The 21307-nt window shown below is 42.5% G+C and overlaps 1 protein-coding gene across 2 annotated transcripts in view; it reads right to left on the reverse strand.

Annotated features, from left to right (window-relative positions):
* POLR1A (RNA polymerase I subunit A) overlaps positions 1-21307 on the reverse strand; it is a 61481-nt gene that overhangs the window by 37455 nt on the left and 2719 nt on the right. For both annotated transcript variants that reach the window (XM_050947296.1, XM_050947297.1), the window contains 11 exons: positions 17491-17695; positions 15399-15548; positions 15215-15322; positions 13168-13253; positions 12936-13045; positions 10303-10389; positions 9456-9558; positions 8862-9024; positions 6148-6321; positions 5781-5903; positions 3196-3423 (listed from right to left, as the gene is read on the reverse strand). In XM_050947296.1, coding sequence (XP_050803253.1) covers positions 3196-3423; positions 5781-5903; positions 6148-6321; positions 8862-9024; positions 9456-9558; positions 10303-10389; positions 12936-13045; positions 13168-13253; positions 15215-15322; positions 15399-15548; positions 17491-17695 — 1537 coding nt within the window. The remainder of the gene's footprint in view (positions 1-3195; positions 3424-5780; positions 5904-6147; positions 6322-8861; positions 9025-9455; positions 9559-10302; positions 10390-12935; positions 13046-13167; positions 13254-15214; positions 15323-15398; positions 15549-17490; positions 17696-21307) is intronic.

Here is a 21307-nt window from a genome sequence, read left to right on the forward strand (position 1 = left end):
GAGGGGAGATGGACATCAGAGGCAACAGCTCAAACAACACATTTATGTAACAGTAACCTGAAATGTAGAAAGTGGAGCTCTGGATTGGGAGCTAAGAATTCCCAAATTCTAATTCCTATTCTGAAAGTGACCCTCCTCTGAAGAGGCTTATCTCCTTGTGTCACTGGTTTCCTCATCTCCTTTTTTTTTCTTTTTTTTTTAAATTGGAGATATACCAATCTCCTAGAACTGGAAGGGACCTTGAAAGGTCATCGAGTCCAGTCCCCTGCCTTCACTAGCAGGACCAATTTTTGTCCCAGATCCCTAAGTGGCCCCTTCAAGGACTGAACTCACAACCCTGGGTTTAGCAAGCCAATGCTCAAATCACTGAGCTATCCCGCCCCCCAAAAACAGGGATAATACTGACTTCACAGCAGGGTGGAAAGATTTAAATCAAAAGGTACTTTAAAATTGGTGATTTAATCATTATTTAATCCAGCAAACAGGAAATCTTATTTTGAATTTCTACCTTTTAGTTATTTTCCTAAAGAAAGGTTCATTCTCATGTAATGATTATACTAACCAAACATGTTGCAACCAAATGAAGCCACTACACTGAATTTGGTACTTCTTTGTGCCAACCAGGAGGATATGTTATACCCACACAAAATGTATTTAAGCAGTTCTGTAGTTTAGCATACATTTATTCACATTCTTAATTTTAATTCAAGTACAAAAACAACTTTTAAAAATTGTTTTTATTATTTAAATAAGCTAACTTAATTGTGCTGGATACATAAGAAAAAAGTTTATCAAAACATATTTGGCATGTAAAAGTGATTTACTAAACAAAAGTAGTATTAACTGTAGCTAGGAAATTATTGGATTGTTCCTGGTAACCATGGACCAGATTTTCAAAGATACTCAGCTGCCTAAAGATGCAGATGGGGTTATAACAGGGTGGTCTATCCCCTTAGAAGGGTAGTAGGGATCATGGCCAGTCACACCCTGTTCATGACATAGCCCCTTTAAAGAAAAAAGTGATAGAGGGAAAAGCAGAGTAGCTGAGGAATAAAGGCCAGATGCTGATAAGGCAGCTACCTCCTGAACACGATAAAACTAGGTTCTCTCAGCTCCCAAGTGGTTTCTCAACTTTGAATGAATTAGTTCAAATGAAGGAAATATTCTCTCTGCACTTGGCTCGCTACAGTGAAACCAAAAGTACCGAAGTATTTACATTTTTTCCAAATATAAGTATCAGCATTTGCTCAACTGTAAAGATTGGAAATAATGGAATATAAGACATGATATGATATATTTATAAAGCTTAAGTTGAACTCAAAAGATAAAAGATGTTTTCCCTCTGATTTTATATAGATTTTAAAAAGCAGCACCCTTTAACCCATTAAAATTTGAGAACTCATATGCAGCATTTTTAATTTATTTAAATGAAGCAGCATTTTAAAAAATGTATTTAATTTATTTGAATAGCTTATAGTAAGTTTAGATTTTTAGGCTGCCAGTTTCAAATTTAATTTTAAACAAGTTTATTTTTAAAAAGTAAACTGTATTTGATTTAAATCAAACAAATCTGATATTTGATTTTTTTAAAATCAGGATTTTATTCACCCTACTTCATAACAACATGGTGAAGGTTTATTTTAGGTCTATGAAGGGCTCTGAGCTAACTGGACTCACTGAAATGCTAAGTATTAAATACTATCTTATGGGCACAGGAACCTCTGTCAGAACCATGTCAGTAGAAGTAAAAGGTATCAAAATAAAAACATTCATAACTTGTACAGCATTTTTTATCTAAGTAGGTAAATACCCTTTGTCAACATTGAGCCTCAACACCTGTGAGGTAGGGAAATATTATATGAACTTTACACATGGGTTGAACTGTGGCATAGGAAAGCTAAGTGACTTACACAAGATCAGACAGTGAGTGGCAGGCTTGAGATTAGAAGACAGGAGGCCTAGCCTGACAACACTGTCTATATCATACCACCGCTGCTTGGCCTGAGCTAGCTCTGCTAAAAATAGCTGTGTAGCAAGGGCAGTAGACTAAGTAGACTAAGACCCAGTGGTCTAGGTGAGTAGGTACTTAGGTGCCTAGCCTGAGCTGCCACCTGTGCTACCCTGGTTACACTGCAAACATGGGTGCATCTACAGGAGCTGGGAATCACATCTCTCAGGTGAAATGGAGACCTAACCATAGAAGCAACTCATTTTCCTGACTAAACAAGATATCCTACTTTTGTTCTTTCCTCCTCCCTCTACACTCAGCTGAGCATAAAGAGGTGCAGAACCTCACCCAGAAAGAGCTGGAAACAATACAGGCACGTTTAGGACAGTCTAAAATGAAGAGTTACTATCTGTGGGAAAACACTGGCAGAAAGACATGCTGTACAGCTTTGGTCACTAGGACAGTGACGCTGGAGCAATGAAACAGCTTCCTCTAAGCATCTCTCAAACATTAAGTTAATTTATCCTTTCAAACAACCCTGTTAGGTGTTATCCCCATTTTACAGATGGGCAACTAAAGGATAAAGGGGACATGAGTCACCCTAGATCCAAGTCTGAAGGAGCATGCCACTGCAATCAGACCTCCAAATTTGTGTCTTAACCAGGCCATCCTCCCTCTCACTTGCTACTCTGATGGCAGTCTCAGCACAGGGCAAGGTCTGAATGTTCCAGGAGGCTGAATTCCCCTCTTGCCATTAGAGGTAGTCTTGTCTAGGTCGCAAGCTAAATCATATAATCAGAACAAAAGCACTATTGCTGCTTGGGCTGTATCTATTCTATGGGTATGCAGAACTACAGTTGTCAGGATTGTCAGCATGGTATCTTGACATTAATATTAAAGTATAATAAAGAAAAGGATGAAAAAACCAAAAAGTTTCATGTCTAAAAGAAAACGCATTTCGCTAGCAAAATCCACCCAGACCTCCAAGAGAAGCAGCATTTGTTACCTTTACAGGATTGGGAAGTCATGGAAACACCAAGAATTGAAGTGAAATGCAGGAAGGAAAAATTCCCTGAGCCTAGAAGTTGTTCATTTCTCCTCAGACATCCACATGAGCTTCTCTAGCCACCAGATGAAAAGGTGAGGTGCCTGGAACATTGGTCCAGCTTCACATTGTAACCTGCTTCAACAGCCTCCATCTCCAAAAAACTCTTTACCTTGCTGGGTAGTGTTTGCACAGTACTCACAATTTTCATTCCTGGTTTTGGGGCTCCAGTGGAAGGAGTGAGGAGCTGCTTAGCTATGGCTTCCCTCTGGGTCTGGCTGGTTGCACTCAACACTGTACGTGACCCGTCTTCATTAACGACCATGGAGGCACCAGGGTGAACATTTGGACCATTTATTACAGCCTGCCTCAGTTCTTTGACATTCCACGGAGTTACTGGCTGAGGGTAAGTCAATTTGGTAGCAAATACCTAACCGGGAAGAAAAATAGGCACAATGATCAATGAACAAGGCACCGATGAACAGCAGCCAGTCGACAGAAGAGTTTTTATTTCCAAAAGGTGCTGGGCACTTGGAAGAACGATGAGGTGTGACCCAGCCATTTCTCCTATCTGTATCCTAACCCACATTATAATCCACACCCACCCTTCAGGCCCCACAATACTGTTACCATCTCCTTACAATCTATGATATAGAACCTTTGATTTACCAAAAGGCATGAGGGCAGATCCAACATATGACTTTTGAATTTAAGTTTTGTTTTAAATCTCCTTATATCCAGACATTTTTTTACAAGTATCAGTAGCCTTCTAAATAAACCATTTATTTATAATCTTCTCTCAGCTCTAGTAAATCAAACTAAGTAATTTTTTCCTTGCCACACATCAGTCACTGCAAAACAAAATAACTGGTTTCTGGATTTAGGCTTAAAATGGTACTAGAGACTCAGAACGACAACTCTAGAACCACACATGAATGCAGACTAAGAAGAAAACTGAAATCCAGAAATATCACAGTGACAGAAACTGCAACCCCATGCAGTATCTTTGGGGACCATTGTATTTAATTTATAAATGGCTTATATAGTGTTGTGTTCTTCTCCATGGGGAAGAGTTATCATAACTCCTTGCCAGAACTAAAACCGGTGGAGACCGATTACCCCTGTGATAGTAAACAACTAACAAACCAAACTTGGTTGGTTTGCTTATACTAGTTCAGGCTAAGTTTCTCAGAGACTAGGAAAACAAATACAGGGCTTCTTGTATAAAAGGATGAGCCTGAACTGACTTGTGGTCTTCCTTTCAGTTCAGCAAATGGACAGGACCTTCTGTCCAAGGAAAGGCTTTGCCTCTTGCTGCAGTGCTGGAAGGGGCGTGGGCCTTCCAGAGTCCCCATGTGAAATATGGGCGATTTCTGGTGTATGTGTGTAGGAAACAAATATATACTTTTTATACAATGTTATACATCTATGTGCTTTCCTCTGTTAAGAATAAATGTAGTCTGCTGAGTCACAGTTGTGTAGTAACTTGTATATGCTAGCAATTCACAGTTCATAGACCAGAGAGAGAAAGCAACACATAGGAGTTGGCTTTTAGGAAGACTGACTTGCTGGGGATAATCAGTGTACAGCAGGGTGCTGTGCAGCCTTAAAAACACTGTTCAGAAGGGAGTGGGCATACAGGTACCTACCCACAATCAGGTGACAGTTGAAGGTCTGAAGTCCTGACTGGGTGCCCCTAAAGAGGACCCAAAAGGTGGTATGCAAGAGCAATTACCCCAAAACTGGGATAATTGCCAGATTAAAGAATTTTCACTTCTAACAAATATATTTCTGTCCCTTCTTTGTGGTTTCACTATGATAAATGGGAAAATTTGTTCCTTCTCTGTTGTTTCCCCTCATGGTGACAAGTAGAAAAATCCATTAACTGGATAAACACACACACACACACACACACACACACACACACACACACACACACACACACACACACACACACACACACACACACACACACACACACACACACACACACACACACACACACACACACACACACACACACACACACATTTTATTTTCCAAAAGCAAACAGCTGATGACAAAAGAAAAAAAATGCATCAGTCACAGATCCATGAGTCTTAGATAGTGAAGTGAAAAAGATGATGTTATGAGAACAGCCCAAGTATCTAAGCTAAAAAAAAATTAACAAAACACAGTAGCATCCTTCCCTATAAGCCTTGTTGCACAGGCTGAGAATTCCAGCCACAGTTATTAGAACTTTCAGGTCTTCAGAAGTGGCAGCAAGAGCTTTCTTTCAGTAGTTCTCTCTTTGGGAGGAAACTGCAAGTCATTAGGGAGGGAATTAAGGCAGCTTTGCAACAATGACTCAGCACACTATATTTACCTAAAGCTTGGCACAGGCTGCTGTGATGTTACAAAATGCAACATGCAAAGACCAGGGATAAGAAAACGGAAGCCGAGCTCTACTTAAAACGTTCAGTGGTTGTCAAGCTCCCATGACCCAAATTCAGACCTTTCTCCTTCCAATTTCTTTTCCAGAGGCAATATTTAGTATAACAACCGGCAAATTTTCTGGTCTTCAACTATCTTTTTATTAAAACAGATGTAACCATCAGATTGCATGTAAGGGGAATATGCTTTGCAGGACTATGGAGATATTATGAGAATGAGAGGATGTGGGGCAAGAGGCTGGATCAGTCAGCGAACATACAAATTTCAAATTGGTAATTACGTTGTCAAATATGCTACACTGCAATCCCACTTACAGGCTTGTGGTAACAAACATAATACTTTATTTTCCCTTACCATAGGAATACCAATCTCATTGGTAGCAATATACATGTCAGGGCAAATGACTGACCGAGCAGCGTAATCCACACGTTTTCCCATCATGTGCTTACGGAACAGTCCTTCCTTTTTCTCCAGTATCTTTGAAAGCAGAAATTAAAAGAATGATAAAACAAAAAAATGCAGATGTTACAAATATACTGTATCAAAGTATCCGAGTCATTCAAACACGCTAGATACTATGGTGATGAGTGCCATGGAAACGCCTACAAATTAAACACGACTACTTCACTTTTCGTACCTATTCCCTTTGTGCTTCTCTCTATAGCTGTCTCTTACCACATGAAGTCTAGTGAAGTCCGTTTGAGACTCCGCTGACACTCACCTGACGGACACCAGGGTATTTTTCTGTCATTAGTTTGTCCATGTCACTGTCGAACACAATATTGACATGGCTCTGAAGACGAATCCAAATGTTGTACAGTTTATCTGCAGTGCTCTGTCCTGAGATCATAGCCAGGACTGAACGGTCCAGTGATTCCAACGGCTCATCTGTCACCTGTAGAAATGTACGAGAACCCGGACTTAAAAATTTCAATTCCTGTTTTATCAACCTTGTGTTTATGGCATTAAGCTCTCAAAGGAAATCTCAGCTGAAACACTCAGTTTTGTCCATCTGATTAAAAGCTAAGAAACCCAATGAATCACTAACAAGATAAATGTTACTTGTAGATTATCTCAACATACTGCCTTGGGCTGTTCTGTTATCAAACCTCAAAAATTAAACCAGGTCAGGCCTTGTCAGCCTCTGGATAGGAGACTTCCAAGGAAAACAATAGGTAACACATGGCGATAGGGATTCAATAGTTGGTAATCAAATAAGTAGCAGTCTCCCATCTGAGTCAGCATTGAGTGAGTGACCCAACAAGGTGCTAGGAGCCACCAGAATACTGGGAGGCACCCTCTTTTGAATAAAAATAACCCAAGATCCTAATTTCTCACAATTATTAAAAACCCTAAGCCATTTTTTCATGAGGTATTACAGTCTGTGCCACAGCCAATTTCCAAACACAGTTAATTACATTCCTACCTCAAGCAGTTTCAAATAGCTGAAGCAGCAGCTCCCCCTAGTGGTGAAACTCAGTGATTAAAGTAATTTACAATGCCTTCAGTGATGTTATTGCAATGAACATAAATCAAAAGGAGTATTTAGTTTAGCTGATGCCAAGCATCAGACCTGGTAACATACAGCAAGCCTGGACTATAGACACCGGGACAGGGGCAATCAACTGGATTACAGTTTATTTCTAGTCCTGCTCTTTTTTAGGTTTAGCATGTTTCAAACTGGAATTGGGGAGTTCCTCTCCCAGCTAAAAGGTGCAAGGGTTTCTTATCTGAGGATGAGCAACACAGAATATGTTAGACAGAGATCGAGGACTGTAATTTACCATATGTTTGTACAATACCTAGCATAACAGGGGCTGACCCAGTTAAAGCCTGTAAGTGCTACCTCAATCTAAATGTTAAAAAAATATAAAGCGTAATAATGGAAGTAAAATATTTGGATGCCACACCACAGTCAGGAGTGCAGCTATTAAAGGAGAGCACTTAAATCTGGGGGAGAAAGGCCCCTACGCAAGTGCTGGACATATTGTGGTTGCAGCTAAAGTGGCTCACATGTTAAATTCAGAAATCATCAGTACAGGGTTTCCCCAGCATTCCCCTTCCAGGTATCAATATGATCCAGCTGGGAAAGGACGTGGGTCTGGATGTTTCAGAGGGTTGGTGACTGGATATGGAGCTTTCTACTTCTAGTTCACCCATGTGAAAATAGTTTAGGTCAGCAGTGACTGAACGTTGTTACCAACTAATGCAGAGGTGGGCAAATGAAGGCCCACATCCAGCCTGCGGGACCATCCTGCCTGGCCTCTGAGCTCCTGGCCAGGGAGGCTAGCCCCCGTCCCCTCCCCTGGTGCCCTCCTCCCCCACAGCCTCAGCGTGCTGCACCGCCAGCGCTCTGGCCCGCTGCTCCTGTCAGGCAGCATGGGTGGCTCCAGCCGGGCAGCGAGATCCTACTGCTCTGAGCATAGTCAGGGGGCGGGGAGTGGGAGGCTGGATAAGGGGCAGGGGGGGTCCCAGGGGCAGTCAAGAGACAGGTGGCAGTTGGATAGTGTGGAAGTCCCGGGGGGGGAGGGGGCTGTCAGGGACAGGCGGGTGGCTAGGGGGCAGGGGAGTCAAGGGACAGGTGGTTGGATAGGGTGGAGGTTCTGGGGGGGGGGGTCAGAGGACAGGGAAGGGGGGGGTTGGATAGGCATGGGAGTCCCGGGGGGCCTGTCTGAGAGTGGGGATATGGATAGCGGTCAGGGCAGTCAGGGGGATTGGATAGGTGGTAGGGTCCCAGGGGGCAGGGCTCCCAGGAGGGGGCAGTTAGGGGACAAGGAGCAGGGGGGATTGAATGGGTCAGGGGATCTGAGGGGGGCGAGAAGTGGGAGGGGGCAGACACGAGGTGGTGGCCAGGCTGTTTGGGGAGGCACAGCCTTCCCTACCTTGCCCTCCATACAGTTCTGCAACCCCAATGTGGCCCTCGGGCCAAAAAGTTTGCCCACCCCTGAACTAACTGGTATTTTGTGGCCTGTGTGAATTAGCTGATGCCGGCCTTAGCTACTAATGGGCAGTACCCACAACTGGCACTGCTTAGCCTCAGAAGCTGAATTGCCCCTTACCCAGTGGTAATCCCACTTCCTGTTTCTCAGCAATGACGTATGTTCAGAGCAGCATGGCAGAAACGTCTATTTTTGGTGGTCTGTGCAGTACCAACCGAGTGAACTAGTGGCCCATTCTCTCATACACACCAAACATTCACTTTACTAATAAATGTGGACAAATCAGCAATAGAAGTCTGTGGGCAAATTGCATTCCCCTTGCAGCAGGCCTCCTTGGGACAATAGCACACAAGCCCAGCCAGGTAGAGACCCTTTCCAGTCATAAATGGCCTGCTGACCCACTCTACGATCTTTATTACAGCAATTTTAATGAGAGTCTTCTTGAATTTTGCATTATTTTTTCATTTTGGATACTCAGGTACGCAGCAGCTCTTACCTTCTGGATTTCATTCTCTACAAGCTTTATTGGTTGACTTTGTTCTTGAGCCATGAAAGCCAGAAGCTTCCTTATTAATTGGACATCTTTCATGACAGCCTGCAAGTTGACAGTTTGACCATTTGTAAACATCTGGTCTCCGAGACGATTCACAGGACGATACCTAAGGCAGGTTATACTCATTATACAGGGATAAAGCCAACAAAAACAACCTCCTGCCCTTCACCCTGCTATCTTCATTGTATTAGAAATAGCAATGTGAACTAATAGTTCCCTTGCAACCTTTACAGGCAACATTGTCATGCTGAAAGATCACTCCACTTACAAGAAATTCCACTGGTACAAACAAGTACATATTATCATACAGTTTCTACAATAATCTGGAACGTTACTTGTAAATAGCATTTCAGTCCTTCAGGGAACTTGGTGAAAGACATCTTTAATTATTATTATTGCCATTTTTCCTGAATTACATTGCTCTTCTAACAGTGTAACAGAGCAGTAGCTATACCCTAGGAGTCTGCATTTCTGACTTACGCAAACAGTATGTGCTAATAACTAATTTCTATAAAGTTTCACAAGAAGATTTGTTACCTTGAAGGTGGAACCACAAGGAGATCTAGAAAGAACATATCAGGGCTGAATCCTGAATTCTCACCAACCTCCAGACCAGAGAAGAGGTGATTTAAAAAGAAACCTAAGTAGCATAATCAGAGAAGACACAAAACTTGAATTAGGTCTGCTGTACTCTAGGCATTCAAACTCACAACTGCATTTGGTGATGGACTAATGGCATTTAACTGGTTTAAACATCAAGACCAAATGCTAAATACCAATGGCATGATGCCATTGGCATCCATCACACAGACAACTTCAATTATTTACTAGTCTGTTATGCTATAATAACTTTCAGGGTTTCATTTTATATACACATGTCCTCGGGTTCCTATTATTTGTTATAAGAGGCCAGGAGGTTTTCTATTACAAATGGCCAACTGAAAACACTTCTAATTAACCTATCACTTAGCAATATCCTATCTGATTTTCCACATCTCTCCAAAGAGCCATAAGAGCAAATGTCAATGTTGTTTCACAGGATATTATGTTCCACTCCCCCACGCCAGTTAGTCTCATTGTGTACACAATATATACTAGATTTATATTCCATACAAAAACAAAACAACCTTATAATTAGAGAACATTTAGGTTGTAAACCAAAGAAATACCAGAATTTAGGTCGCCTGTATAATCTTATTTCTGCATATGTATTATGATGCAGATTTTAATTTAATCCCCAATTTGGATCATTATGCTGGGCACTGTCCAAACAAAGTGAAGAGATAATATCTGCCCTGGTAAGTTAAAGATGAAAGGTAGGGGATAGGGATACAACATATAAACATTGAGAAATATGAAGTAACTTTGGTCTAACAATAGTTACCTTCATTCTTCCACAGAGCCACAACGTGATCTTTGGCAGTGATGGGTGTCAAGTACCCTCTTTTCCCCAACTGAGTCTCATCGATAACTGATGGGTGAAAAAAAAATTATTTTGATATATTCCCTTTGGATAGTAATTGTGAAAAAGTCAACTGCTGTTTCCAGTTAAAGGAATCGAAAGGAGCAAATCAACAGAAAACACAAAAGACCAAGCACCATTTGCTGTCATCTGCAAGGGCGCTTTATTAATGCAACCTATGTTCCAGGGAAATCAAGTCAAGTAAACCAACTGCTTCTCCAGTAAGTAAAATTAAAATAAAATATGAATATGACATGACGGTCTTGCTGCTGGTCACAGTTAACAGAACTGAAACAATTAAAGCCAGGTTTGACATATAGAGATTAGGAGATGCGTACAGGTCCAGATTAGTTAAACAGGAAAAATTTACCATAGGGAAAATGTATACGACTTCACATGAAAGATTTCCTTTCTTCAAGTGATAAATCCACAGATCTGGTACAACAGTGCTATAGACTGCTTGCCTACTTTGGGACAGAGCCGGGATCTGTCAGTCACTGGCAGCAAAGGAATGAATGCCCTGGCTCCAAAAGGTCCCTTAAATTGTGATAGCTTCTACAGCCAGAATTCCATCTTATTTCCTAGAGACTGTTAACACTATACAGTGGGGGAAGAAATTAAACAATACTTTCTGCTACTGTTGAGCACAGGGATAATTTCCTCCAAACAAATTAAACCTGAATCTTAGGATGTCTATTTCTCTTTTTATTATGGATGACTGATTCCTCTGTCTCCAGGGTGGGCCAGAGGCATGGACCTTGTTACTCAAAAAGAGGAAATTTTCAGTAAGCTTACATATTCTTCTTCATACTGAGGCCCACAGATCAGATACAATGAGATCTTCACAGTAGTGTGCCTCCTGGGAAGGAAGGCAAGATTGTTCTTTAAACATGGATATCCAGAAACAAGACAAGTTAGATGCCTTCTGTCTTCCCCCTACAAAGGCACTAAAACCTGGAGATAACTTTTGCCAAAAATATCATTGTTTAACAACTGGGTGACCAATAGGTAGAATTTAGTGAATTTATATGGCCACCTAGCCCACCTCATTACAGCAGATATAAGACTTCTCTGCCATGGGATTGTCTGGGCTCTTAAAGACTGGCCTTTGATGGCTGATAGAAGGAAGCATATTTCTTGAATATGCTTTGAGAATGAATGCTTTAAGAATCTGAGGACTACTTGTCAGACCTAGAAGTACAATACTGCATCTCATCAGAGAAAGCTCTCAAATTTGGAAACTCACTCGATTAAAGATAGCAGCTACTTTAATGGTTAGAAAGTATCATCCACAGGGGTTTAACTAGTGGCATAAGGACCAGAATAAGGTCTCAAAGTTGTGCTCTATGGCCTTGTAGGAGTGAAATCTGAGTAGTCACCCAAAAGAAATGTTTAACGTTGGGAATTGCAAAAAACACCCCATAATAAACACACACTCTTGAACATGCAGAGAATAACAATGCAGAGCTTTGACACTCATCCACCCACATTACAGCCCCTTGGAAGGAAGTCAAGTTAGTTTCACTTATTTTATCATGGTAGTTAAATCAGGGTCTTTGCCCCAGTCAGTAGAATAAGCTGTCTGTTGACATCCTTTTAGTGTCTAAGAAAGGGTTAATCATCAAATCCATTTTAAACCAGTCTGGTCCTGGATAGAGGATGAGTCTTTCAATAATAGACCTCCTCTGAGAGAAAAGTATCAGGAGGTCCAATGCTAGGCTAATCAGGGCTGAGAACCAGTCTCTTCAGCCTAAACAGCACAAAAACAGTATCATTGATATCCTTTTATCAGTGTCTTTGGTCCTAAGGAGTAGAGAAAAGACATACAGCAGAGGCCATTGTCAGCTCCTGAACACTGTCACTTCACATCCCTGGTCCTCACATGTGGAGAGACAACAAGCTGCTTTATTGCAGATGCAAAGAGGTCAACCAGCAGCCCACCAAATTGACTAACGAGTGAAATCTCCAGATGCAGGCTACACTCTGCTTAATCCAGCTTCTGTCTTGTAAACCATTCTGCCTTGATGTTCATCTCTGATGTACACTGCATACAGAGATAGGAAACTGCTCTTCTCATGATGAGAGAAGTTTATTTTCTCTGTGGGATTATCATTTTCTTCCTAGTTTGTTTATAAAATCCCTGGGACATGCTGCTTGTTATGACCAGAGAAGACTTGTCTATGGAAGGAAGAGAGCTCCAAGATATTGATGAATCACTGAGTTACAGCTGGTGGATGCTTGTGATTTCTCAGCCTAGCCCTCTCCCTGAAATCAGCAGGGGTGCCAGCCACTACAGCAACTCAGAAAGCAAAGCCAAATTATTGAGCTGACTTAAGTCAGACATTTGAAATAAAAAGCTGGAATTTTCCTCAGAAAATCTCTGCAGCAGGGTGGGCTGTTTAAGCACAGAAAACTGGAGGAAACTTTTAGGTCTGGCTGTGCCCCTGAGATGCAAGCATGCTGAAGTGCCTGTTGTAGTTGATCTGTGGATCTTAAGTAAGTTGAAAAATACAAATATTATACTACTATTTGCACAGAACAAAAATATATTTTACTTGCTGGTTCCTCCAAGATGGCCTCTTTGCCAGACTTCTGCTGTACCACAGTGGGATAAGTTACTGTCAACTTGCTATTGTGCTCTTTCCTTACCAGAGATCTTCTAGATCTTGAAGAAAAATAGAAAAAACAAAAGCCAGTGTAATGGTTTGCAATGTTCAAATGACTATTTACATTACAAGAAATAAATCCACAAGATTACCTGCTTTCTCTGCACACAGTTATACTTACTTGCAGTTTGGGCATCTTTTTGAAGTCATATGCAGTTTCCAAAACTGTGCAATCAGTTTACTCCTACACTCACACACATTTTTTACCTAGAAGGGCGAAAAATAAAACAAAACCTAAAACTTTAAAAATGACAAAGTGACAATTAAAGCTACAATTTAAGAAGTACACACACAACACAAATTTTATTTCTAAGGCTGAATAATAGCAGTTAATTAAATTTGCCTTAATTCTTTAAATTCATGCCTTAATCACCTTAATCTTCCCTTCAACTGTGATTCTCCCAAATTCTCCAGAGACCCAAAGATTCCCCAGACTTTTTTAATCCACCCTATATGTGGCTAACAATCTTTCAGACAAGAATAAATTGTTGGGATACATTTTGGCCAGACTGACTGATGGAAGACGCTGCCTGACGCCTAACTGGGACTGTGTGCGTGTGTCTTGTCTTCACAGTGCTCCTGGTACCTGGTGGCTTAGAAAATGGGCCAGGAAATGAAATCTAGGACTTTAGACAGTGTTGACATTAGACTTTTGAAAGGTCCTCCCCTTAGTGCCTTAGTCCCAGCGCTGCTATGCTGATGCAGAAACGCTAGTGTAAACAGAGTAGTGGTGTTTTTACTATGTTATGTAACCTGATTGTATGAAGTCATGTGAATAGAAAAGTTCTGTGAGAACCTACACTGCTGTCAACAGGAGTCTGACATGCAGCAAAATTGCAGGATAAGGCACCTGTAAGTATCCTATAATTAGGACTGGTAGGAGAATACATCTCAGTCCTCAGAAATAGACAATGTGTTATCATTTTAACTGTCACAATAAGGCTTTGCAGTTATACCCCACCCCCTACTGAGGCTGACAGGCAGTGGGGTGTCAATATTTCCGTTATGGCTAGTTTCACTGTTTAATTCTAAACCAAAGACTACACTAGTGGTTCTTTGCTATCAGAAAGGCTACAAATTGAGTGAAAGCTTTAATTGTGTAGAAAACAGAAAAATTTGTGAAGTGGCAGTAAATCTTCAGAAACTGCAGATTTTTCATGCCAAAGGATTTTTGTTGTCATAAGAATGCATAAAAGCTTCATTATAGCAACATTCCTTTCACACGGAACAAGTGACAAACTCAAGAAACAGTGTAGGCAAATTACTTTACCTCATCATAGCTATTCCGTGACTTGTTCACATAGGCTATCCAAAGATATTTAGATACATGCAAAATATTCTTGACTTCTTAAAAAGGCCTGCTACAGCCTCAAGTACATAATATTTGCAAGATGGCTTTGATGACTGTTAGATTAATCTCATTTACATAAGTATCAGAGAGGTAGCTGTGCTAGTCTGGATCTGTAAAAGCAGCAAAGAGTCCTATGGCACCTTATAGACTAACAAACGTATTGGAACATGAGCTTTCATGGGCGAATACTCACATGCATCCAATGAAGTGGGTATTCACCCACGAAAGCTCATGCTCCAATACGTCTGTTAGTCTATAAGGTGCCACAGGACTCTTTGCTGCTGTCTCATTTACATAATTATTCTCAAAGCACTATCAAATTATTTCCCTTCACATGTACATACAAAACGACACACACCCACAAACAACTCTCTTTTGGGGTGGTGCTAAGTTGTCTTATTCTCTTATGGATTCAATGGCAGCTCCACTATAAACACTTGCAAAAAGAACAGGAGTACTTGTGGCACCTTAGAGACTAACAAATTTACTTGACCATAAGCTTTCATGGGCTACAGCCCACATAGAATTCTATGCATCCGAAGAAGTGGGCTGTAGCCCACGAAAGCTTATGCTCAAATAAATGTGTTAGTCTCTAAGGTGCCACAAGTACTCCTGTTCCTTTTGCAGACATAGACTAACACGGCTGTAACTCTGAAACCTATAAACACTTGGCCACAAGTCACCTTTTTTTCCTCTAAAACAGCTGAATTCACAACTTTGGGATAAAATCTGGAAGATACCTGACCAAGCTACTTATTTAAAGAGGTACACACATGGCAAGCCTGAGATTCCAAGAAAGATCGCTTATTCTACTCACATGTGAGCACTGATCTCCTAGTTGATTATTCTGTAGTATTTCATTCACATGACAGTTTAACTCTTCTTCAATGTCCAAACCAGATGCATCTGGGTTTTCATCCAAAAACTGAAAGACAGAGAAAGAGGAAATTAGTATCATCACACCTTTACAATGCTGCAAACTCAAACAGGAGGAAACCTACCCTATTCAGGATGGCCTCAAGATCACAGACCGCATGAAGCAACCCCTTCTCCAAGACCTTCAGTTGGCTGAGCAATAGGTGAACCACAGCTCGAGTACAGGTCAGCAGGTGACAGTTTAAACAAGAACCTCGGATCAGAAGGTATAATTTCTGAAAAGAAAACAAAAATTAGTCTGGTAGATTTAATGATGTGGAAAACAGAACTACTAGAGGGAAGCTGACTCATTTTTAAGGAAAATGCCAGTGTTATTTGGAAGACTGAAGTTACTTGTCAGCAACACAGAAAGTCTATAGCTTTCAAACAGTGAAGTGTTTCCTTGAGCCCTGAGCCCACCCATAAGCGCCAGTTTCTCCCTCCACATCCCGGACAGCAGCAGAACGGTTTCATTTTATTTCTATTCAGGTTCATATACCATACCCCTCGCCATGGCATCTGAGACTCTATGCCCTGACCAAGGAGAAAGAGGCATCAGGAAGTAGCATCCTGCTTCAAAACAGCTAGTGAGGTTCAAAGTAAAGGACCTTTTAATATTCATAAAAGTTAGTTTGGTGAAAATAGCCACCCACTGATTCTGTAACATGCTGCAGCTAATTCAAAGATGTGAGACTTCGGCCATGGACAGCACTTCCCACGATCAGGCACGCATGGAGTGCCCTCAAGCTCTACTGAAATCAACAGGAGTTGCAGGAGTTCAGCATCTCTCCTCGGGCACTCAGAATATTGCAAGATCCTTCACTTGGATATTTACCTAAACACCTACTCCAGAATTTTGGACTAGTTGATTTGGTATCAGTCCCTCTGTGATTACTCTTACTCCACAATACTTATTTAAATAAATTTCCAAGTGTAGACAAGCCCTTAGTGTCTGTAAAGCCCTTTAAGATCTTTGGATAATAAGCAATATAAATTAAATGCTAAACTGAAGTATTATTACTAATTTGTTTCATTCATAATACTTTCCCATCAATTTTTGTTTAACTAAGGCAGATCTTACACTAAATGGTACCATTCAAGTATTATGTTCTCAATATCTCATAAATAAGGCTGCGAGACTGTCACAGAGGTCATGGATTCTGCAACTTTCCAGGACCTCTGTGGCTTCTGCAGCTGGCAGGTGAAACTGACCTCAGGTCTGCCCCCCACACACCTGAGCACCAGTGGGCGCCCCAGAGTCCTGTCTCTCCCCATCAGCAGGTGCCCTGGAGCCTTCTGTCCCCCAGCACCGCCCGGAGCAGCAGCAGGCGCCCTGGAGTCCCTCCCCCCGGAGAGTCAGCAACCACCCCACAGTCTGTCCCTCACCCCACCTCCAGCGCACCAGTGGGTGTCCCGGAACACCCCTCCCCCCCATCCTCCAGCACACACCTCAGAGTGGCCCACCCTCAACCCCTGCAGGCGTCCCTGGAGCCCTCCAGATTTTGTCAGGTGTATATAGTTCAAGTCATGGACAGATCATGGGGCAGTGAAATTTTGTTTATTGCCCATGACCTGTCCATGACTTTTACTAAAAATATCCATGACTAAATCTTAGCCTTAATCATAAAAAATGGCATCTGCTTGTAGTGAATTTGTTACAGTGAATTGGAGTGAAAGTCTGAATGGTTTAAGTACATTTCAATGGACTTTTACTCCTCTTATAGTGAAACTTTCACTCTGCTTATGCTGAAATTTCATTCCATCATAAATTAGTTCTACTATATTAATCTTCTCTACCTGTTCCCTGGCTAAGCAAGGAGGGTGGGTGAAGACATTTCTGCTACAAGGTAGAGTGTGGCCCTTGGCTCCTCATTTTACTACAATTTCTTCTATTAGGTGAAAAAAAGTTTGGCGAGTCTTACTACAGATATTTATCACTGTAAGTGAAGGTATGGCAATAGCAAGTGGGAAAGGGAGGGAGGAATCATTTGACTATTACAGTGAATATATGTTTAAAATTATTTTTGACAGAAGACATTTCACCAGAGGATTTTCCTGTATCACTACCTACTGAATCCTTAATATTCTTCCAAGATCACTAGCTATGAAAGACCTTTGACTACTAGCCAGTGAAGACTAGTAGACAACATTAACAAATTCTCAACAGCATATACGTACATCAAAAAATAGAGGATTGTAAACAGTCAGTGGCAGATCTACGTGGCCTAGGTGTCCTGGGCAGTTGTTGAAGTCCTGCATACAAGTAGTACATACTTCTTTGGTATCAGGTGGTCCCAAACACAAATCATACAGTCCATTTATTGCTGGGTTGCCCACGTTATCTAGGTAACGAGGGTTGGTTATGGCTTTTACACTTAGTTTCCTAAAGATGAAAGAAAAACAAGAAGTTACATGTATGATGGCAGATATTGTTACTTTGTATATTATTTGCAAAAAAGTTAGGGAAAAGGATGTCTTCTTCCTCGCTGTTTATTTTTTTCATTTGCCAGTACTTTGTGCATACTCAGTGTCACTTGTTTCTCTGTATGCCTCCCCCCCACCCCATCAAAAAGAGAGCAGTCTTTGTGGCACTTTAGAGACGAACCAATTTCTTTGCGCATAAGCGTTTGTGGGTTATAACCCACTTCATCAGATGCATGGAGTGGAAAATACAGTAAGCAGGTATAAGATGGTGACAAGAAGGTGAAAGTACCTACTACAGAGAACAAATAAAGTAACAGAACGCCACAGCCATTACCTACAGCCCCCAAATAAAATCTCCCCAGCACATCATCAAGGATCTACAGCCTATCCTGAAGGACGATCCCCCACTCTCACAGACCTTGGGAGACAGGCCAGTCCTTGCTTACAGACAGCCCCCCAACCTGAAGCAAATACTCACCAGCAACTACACACCACACTACAGAAACACCAACCCAGGAACCAAGCCCAGCATCAAACCCCATTGCCAACTCTGTACACATATCTATTCCAGTCACACCATCATATGACCCAACCACATCAGCCGCACCATCAAGAGCTCGTTCACCTGCACATCTACCAATGTGATACATGTCAGCAATGCCCCTCTGCCATATACATTGGCCAAACCAGACAGTCTCTGCACAGAAGAATAAATGGACACAAATCAGACCTCAAGAATTATAACATTCAAAAACCAGTTGGAGAGCACTTCAATCTCTCTGGACACTCTATAACAGACTTAAAAGTTGCCATTTTTCAACAACAACAAAAAAACTTAAAAAACAGACTTCAATGAGAAACTGCAGAACTGGAATTAATTCGCAGACTTGACACCATCAAATTCAGTCTGAATAAAGACAGAGTGGCTGGGTCACTACAAAAAAATGGTTTTCCCTCTGTTGATACTCACACCATCTTGTCAACTGCTTGGAATGGACCACATCCTCTTTGAGTGAATTGGCCTCATTAGCACTACAAAGGGTAATTTTCCCTCTGTTGATATTCACTCCTTCTTGTCAACTGTTGGGGATGGCCAACATCCACCCTAACTGAATTAGCCTAGTTAGGGTGGACCCCCCCTACACACTTGGTAAGGCAACTCTCATCTTTTTATGTGCTGTATATTTATACCTGCTTTCTGCTTACTGTATTTTTCACTCCATGCATCTGAAAGCTTATGCCCAAATAAATCTGTTAGTCTCTGAGGGCTTGGCTACACTTGCAGGTGTGCAGCGCTGGGAGTTACAGCTGTCTTCATACAGCTATGCAGGGAAAGCACAGGCGTGTGGCCACACTGACAGCTACCAGCGCCACAGCGTGGCCACATCTGCAGCGCTGTTGGGAGTGGTGCATTATGGGCAGCTATCCCACAGAGCACCTCATCCCATTTTGGCGCCGTGGGTTGTGGGAAGGGGGCGGAGGGTGTGGGTCATTCTGCTTCCTGTCCCAACGCCCCATGATGCATTGCTTCACATCCCAGCAATCCCTGGTTTTCCGTCCATTTTTGGCCCCATCTTGACTCTCTCAATGGTTTCTGTGCAGCGCGATTTCTGTGGGAAATGGAGCCCGAACTGCTGAGGAGTATGCTGACGAGTCTTGCCAGCACATCACGTTTGGCAGTTGAGCTATTCCTTAATATCCAAAGCGATGAGGAGTCCGACAATGACAGCGAGTCGCCTGACGCGTACGACATGAAATTGCTTCTGGCATTCACGGAAATGCTCAGCATCGTGGAAAACTGCTTTTGGGCTCGGGAAACAAGCACTGAGTGGTGGGATCGCATCGTCAAGGAAGTCTGGGATGACGAGCAGCGGCTGCAGAACTTTTGGATGAGAAAAGCCACTTTCATGGGACTGTGTGCTGAGCTCACCCTCACCGTGGGGCACAAGGACACAAGATTGAGAGCTGCCCTGCCGGTGGAGAAGAGGGTGGCTATTGCAATCTGGAAGCTGGCAACTCCAGACAGCTACCGATCGGTCGCGAATCAGTTTGGAGTGGGAAAGTCGACCGCTGGAATCGTTTTGATGCAAGTTTGCAGGGCCATTAATCACATCCTGCTAAGAAGAACCTTGACTCTGGAGAACGTGCAGGACATTGTGGATGGCTTTGCACAAATGGGTTTCCCTAACTGTGGAGGGCAATAGATGGGACACATATTCCTATTTTGGCACCACCCCACCTAGCATCCAAGTACATTAATCAGAAGGGGTATTTCTCTATGGTTCTCCAGGAGCTTGTGGATTACCGTGGGCGTTTCACTGACATTAACACAGGCTGGCCTGGAAAGGTGCATGATGCACGCATCTTTTGGAACACTGGCCTGTTCAGGAAGCTGCACGCAGGGACTTTTTTCCCAGACCAGAAGATCACAGTAGAGGACGTCGAAATGCCCATTGTGATCCTTGGAGACCCCTCTTACCCGTTAACGCCTTGGCTCATGAAACCGTATACAGGGAAGCTTGACAAGAGCAAGGAACGGTTCAACTACAGGCTGAGCCAGTGCCGAATGACTGTGGAGTGTGCTTTTGGCCATTTAAAAGGGCGCTGGGGATCTCTGTATGGGAAGCTAGAGTTGGGGGAAAAGCAGCATCCCCGCTGTTATATCCATGTGCTGTACCCTCCATGATATTTGTGAAGGGAAGGGTGAAACATTCAGTCAGGCATGGACCTCTGAGGTTCAATGCCTGGAGGTTGAATTTGCACAGCCAGAGAGCAGGGCTACTAGAGAGGCCAAGCACAGGGCTTCAAGGATTAGGGATGCCTTGAGGGAGGAATTTGAGGCTGGAAACCAACAGTAATGTTTGATGCCTTGCACGGGAGTGAAGTGCAGTAGTTACAATGTTAGTAGGAATCTGTTATTCCTAAGCTGATTTGCAGTGTCTGTTTCTTTCCTAGGCTAAGGTATCTTTGACTTTCTGCAATAATAAAGATTTTTTTCAAAGCCAAGAATTCATTTATTGAAAAGAAAATAACTTTATTGACAGACACACAATATTTTGGGAACCTAAAAGGGCAGAGGGGTGTGGTGGGGAACTGTACAGTCACAGGTTTGAATATGTCCTGTCTGGAGTGCTGTGTAATGACTGCTGCACTTCAGGATGCCTATACTGCCTGGTGATGGGGGTTGAGTGCAGAGGGTAAGGGTCATAGTTCTCAGGGCTGGTTGCTGAACATACAGGTGTTGGAGGTAGTTAGTGGTGGTAAGAACCTGGATGCTGGGGAAGGGGGTTTGGAGCTGACAGGGGGGCACAAGGGAAAGAGCTTTGGGACAGGGGCGGGGCCGGCGCGGTAGTGCTCTGCCTGCATGGCTACGAGGCCTGGATAGAGTCCGCTTGGCGCGCCAGGATGCTTATCAGCTGCTTTGTGCTTTTCTTCCTCGCCTCTGCGTTTCTCTGGCGGATCCTGCTTTCCCTTTCCCTCCAGTCCTGCACTTTTTGATTCTCTCTGGCAGAGTGATCCGTAACTGCTTGCAGCAGGTCGTCTTTGCTTTTTCACAGCTTCTTCCAGAGGT

This window comes from Gopherus flavomarginatus, chromosome 3 (assembly GCF_025201925.1).
Source record: "Gopherus flavomarginatus isolate rGopFla2 chromosome 3, rGopFla2.mat.asm, whole genome shotgun sequence".
NCBI lineage: Eukaryota > Metazoa > Chordata > Testudines > Testudinidae > Gopherus > Gopherus flavomarginatus.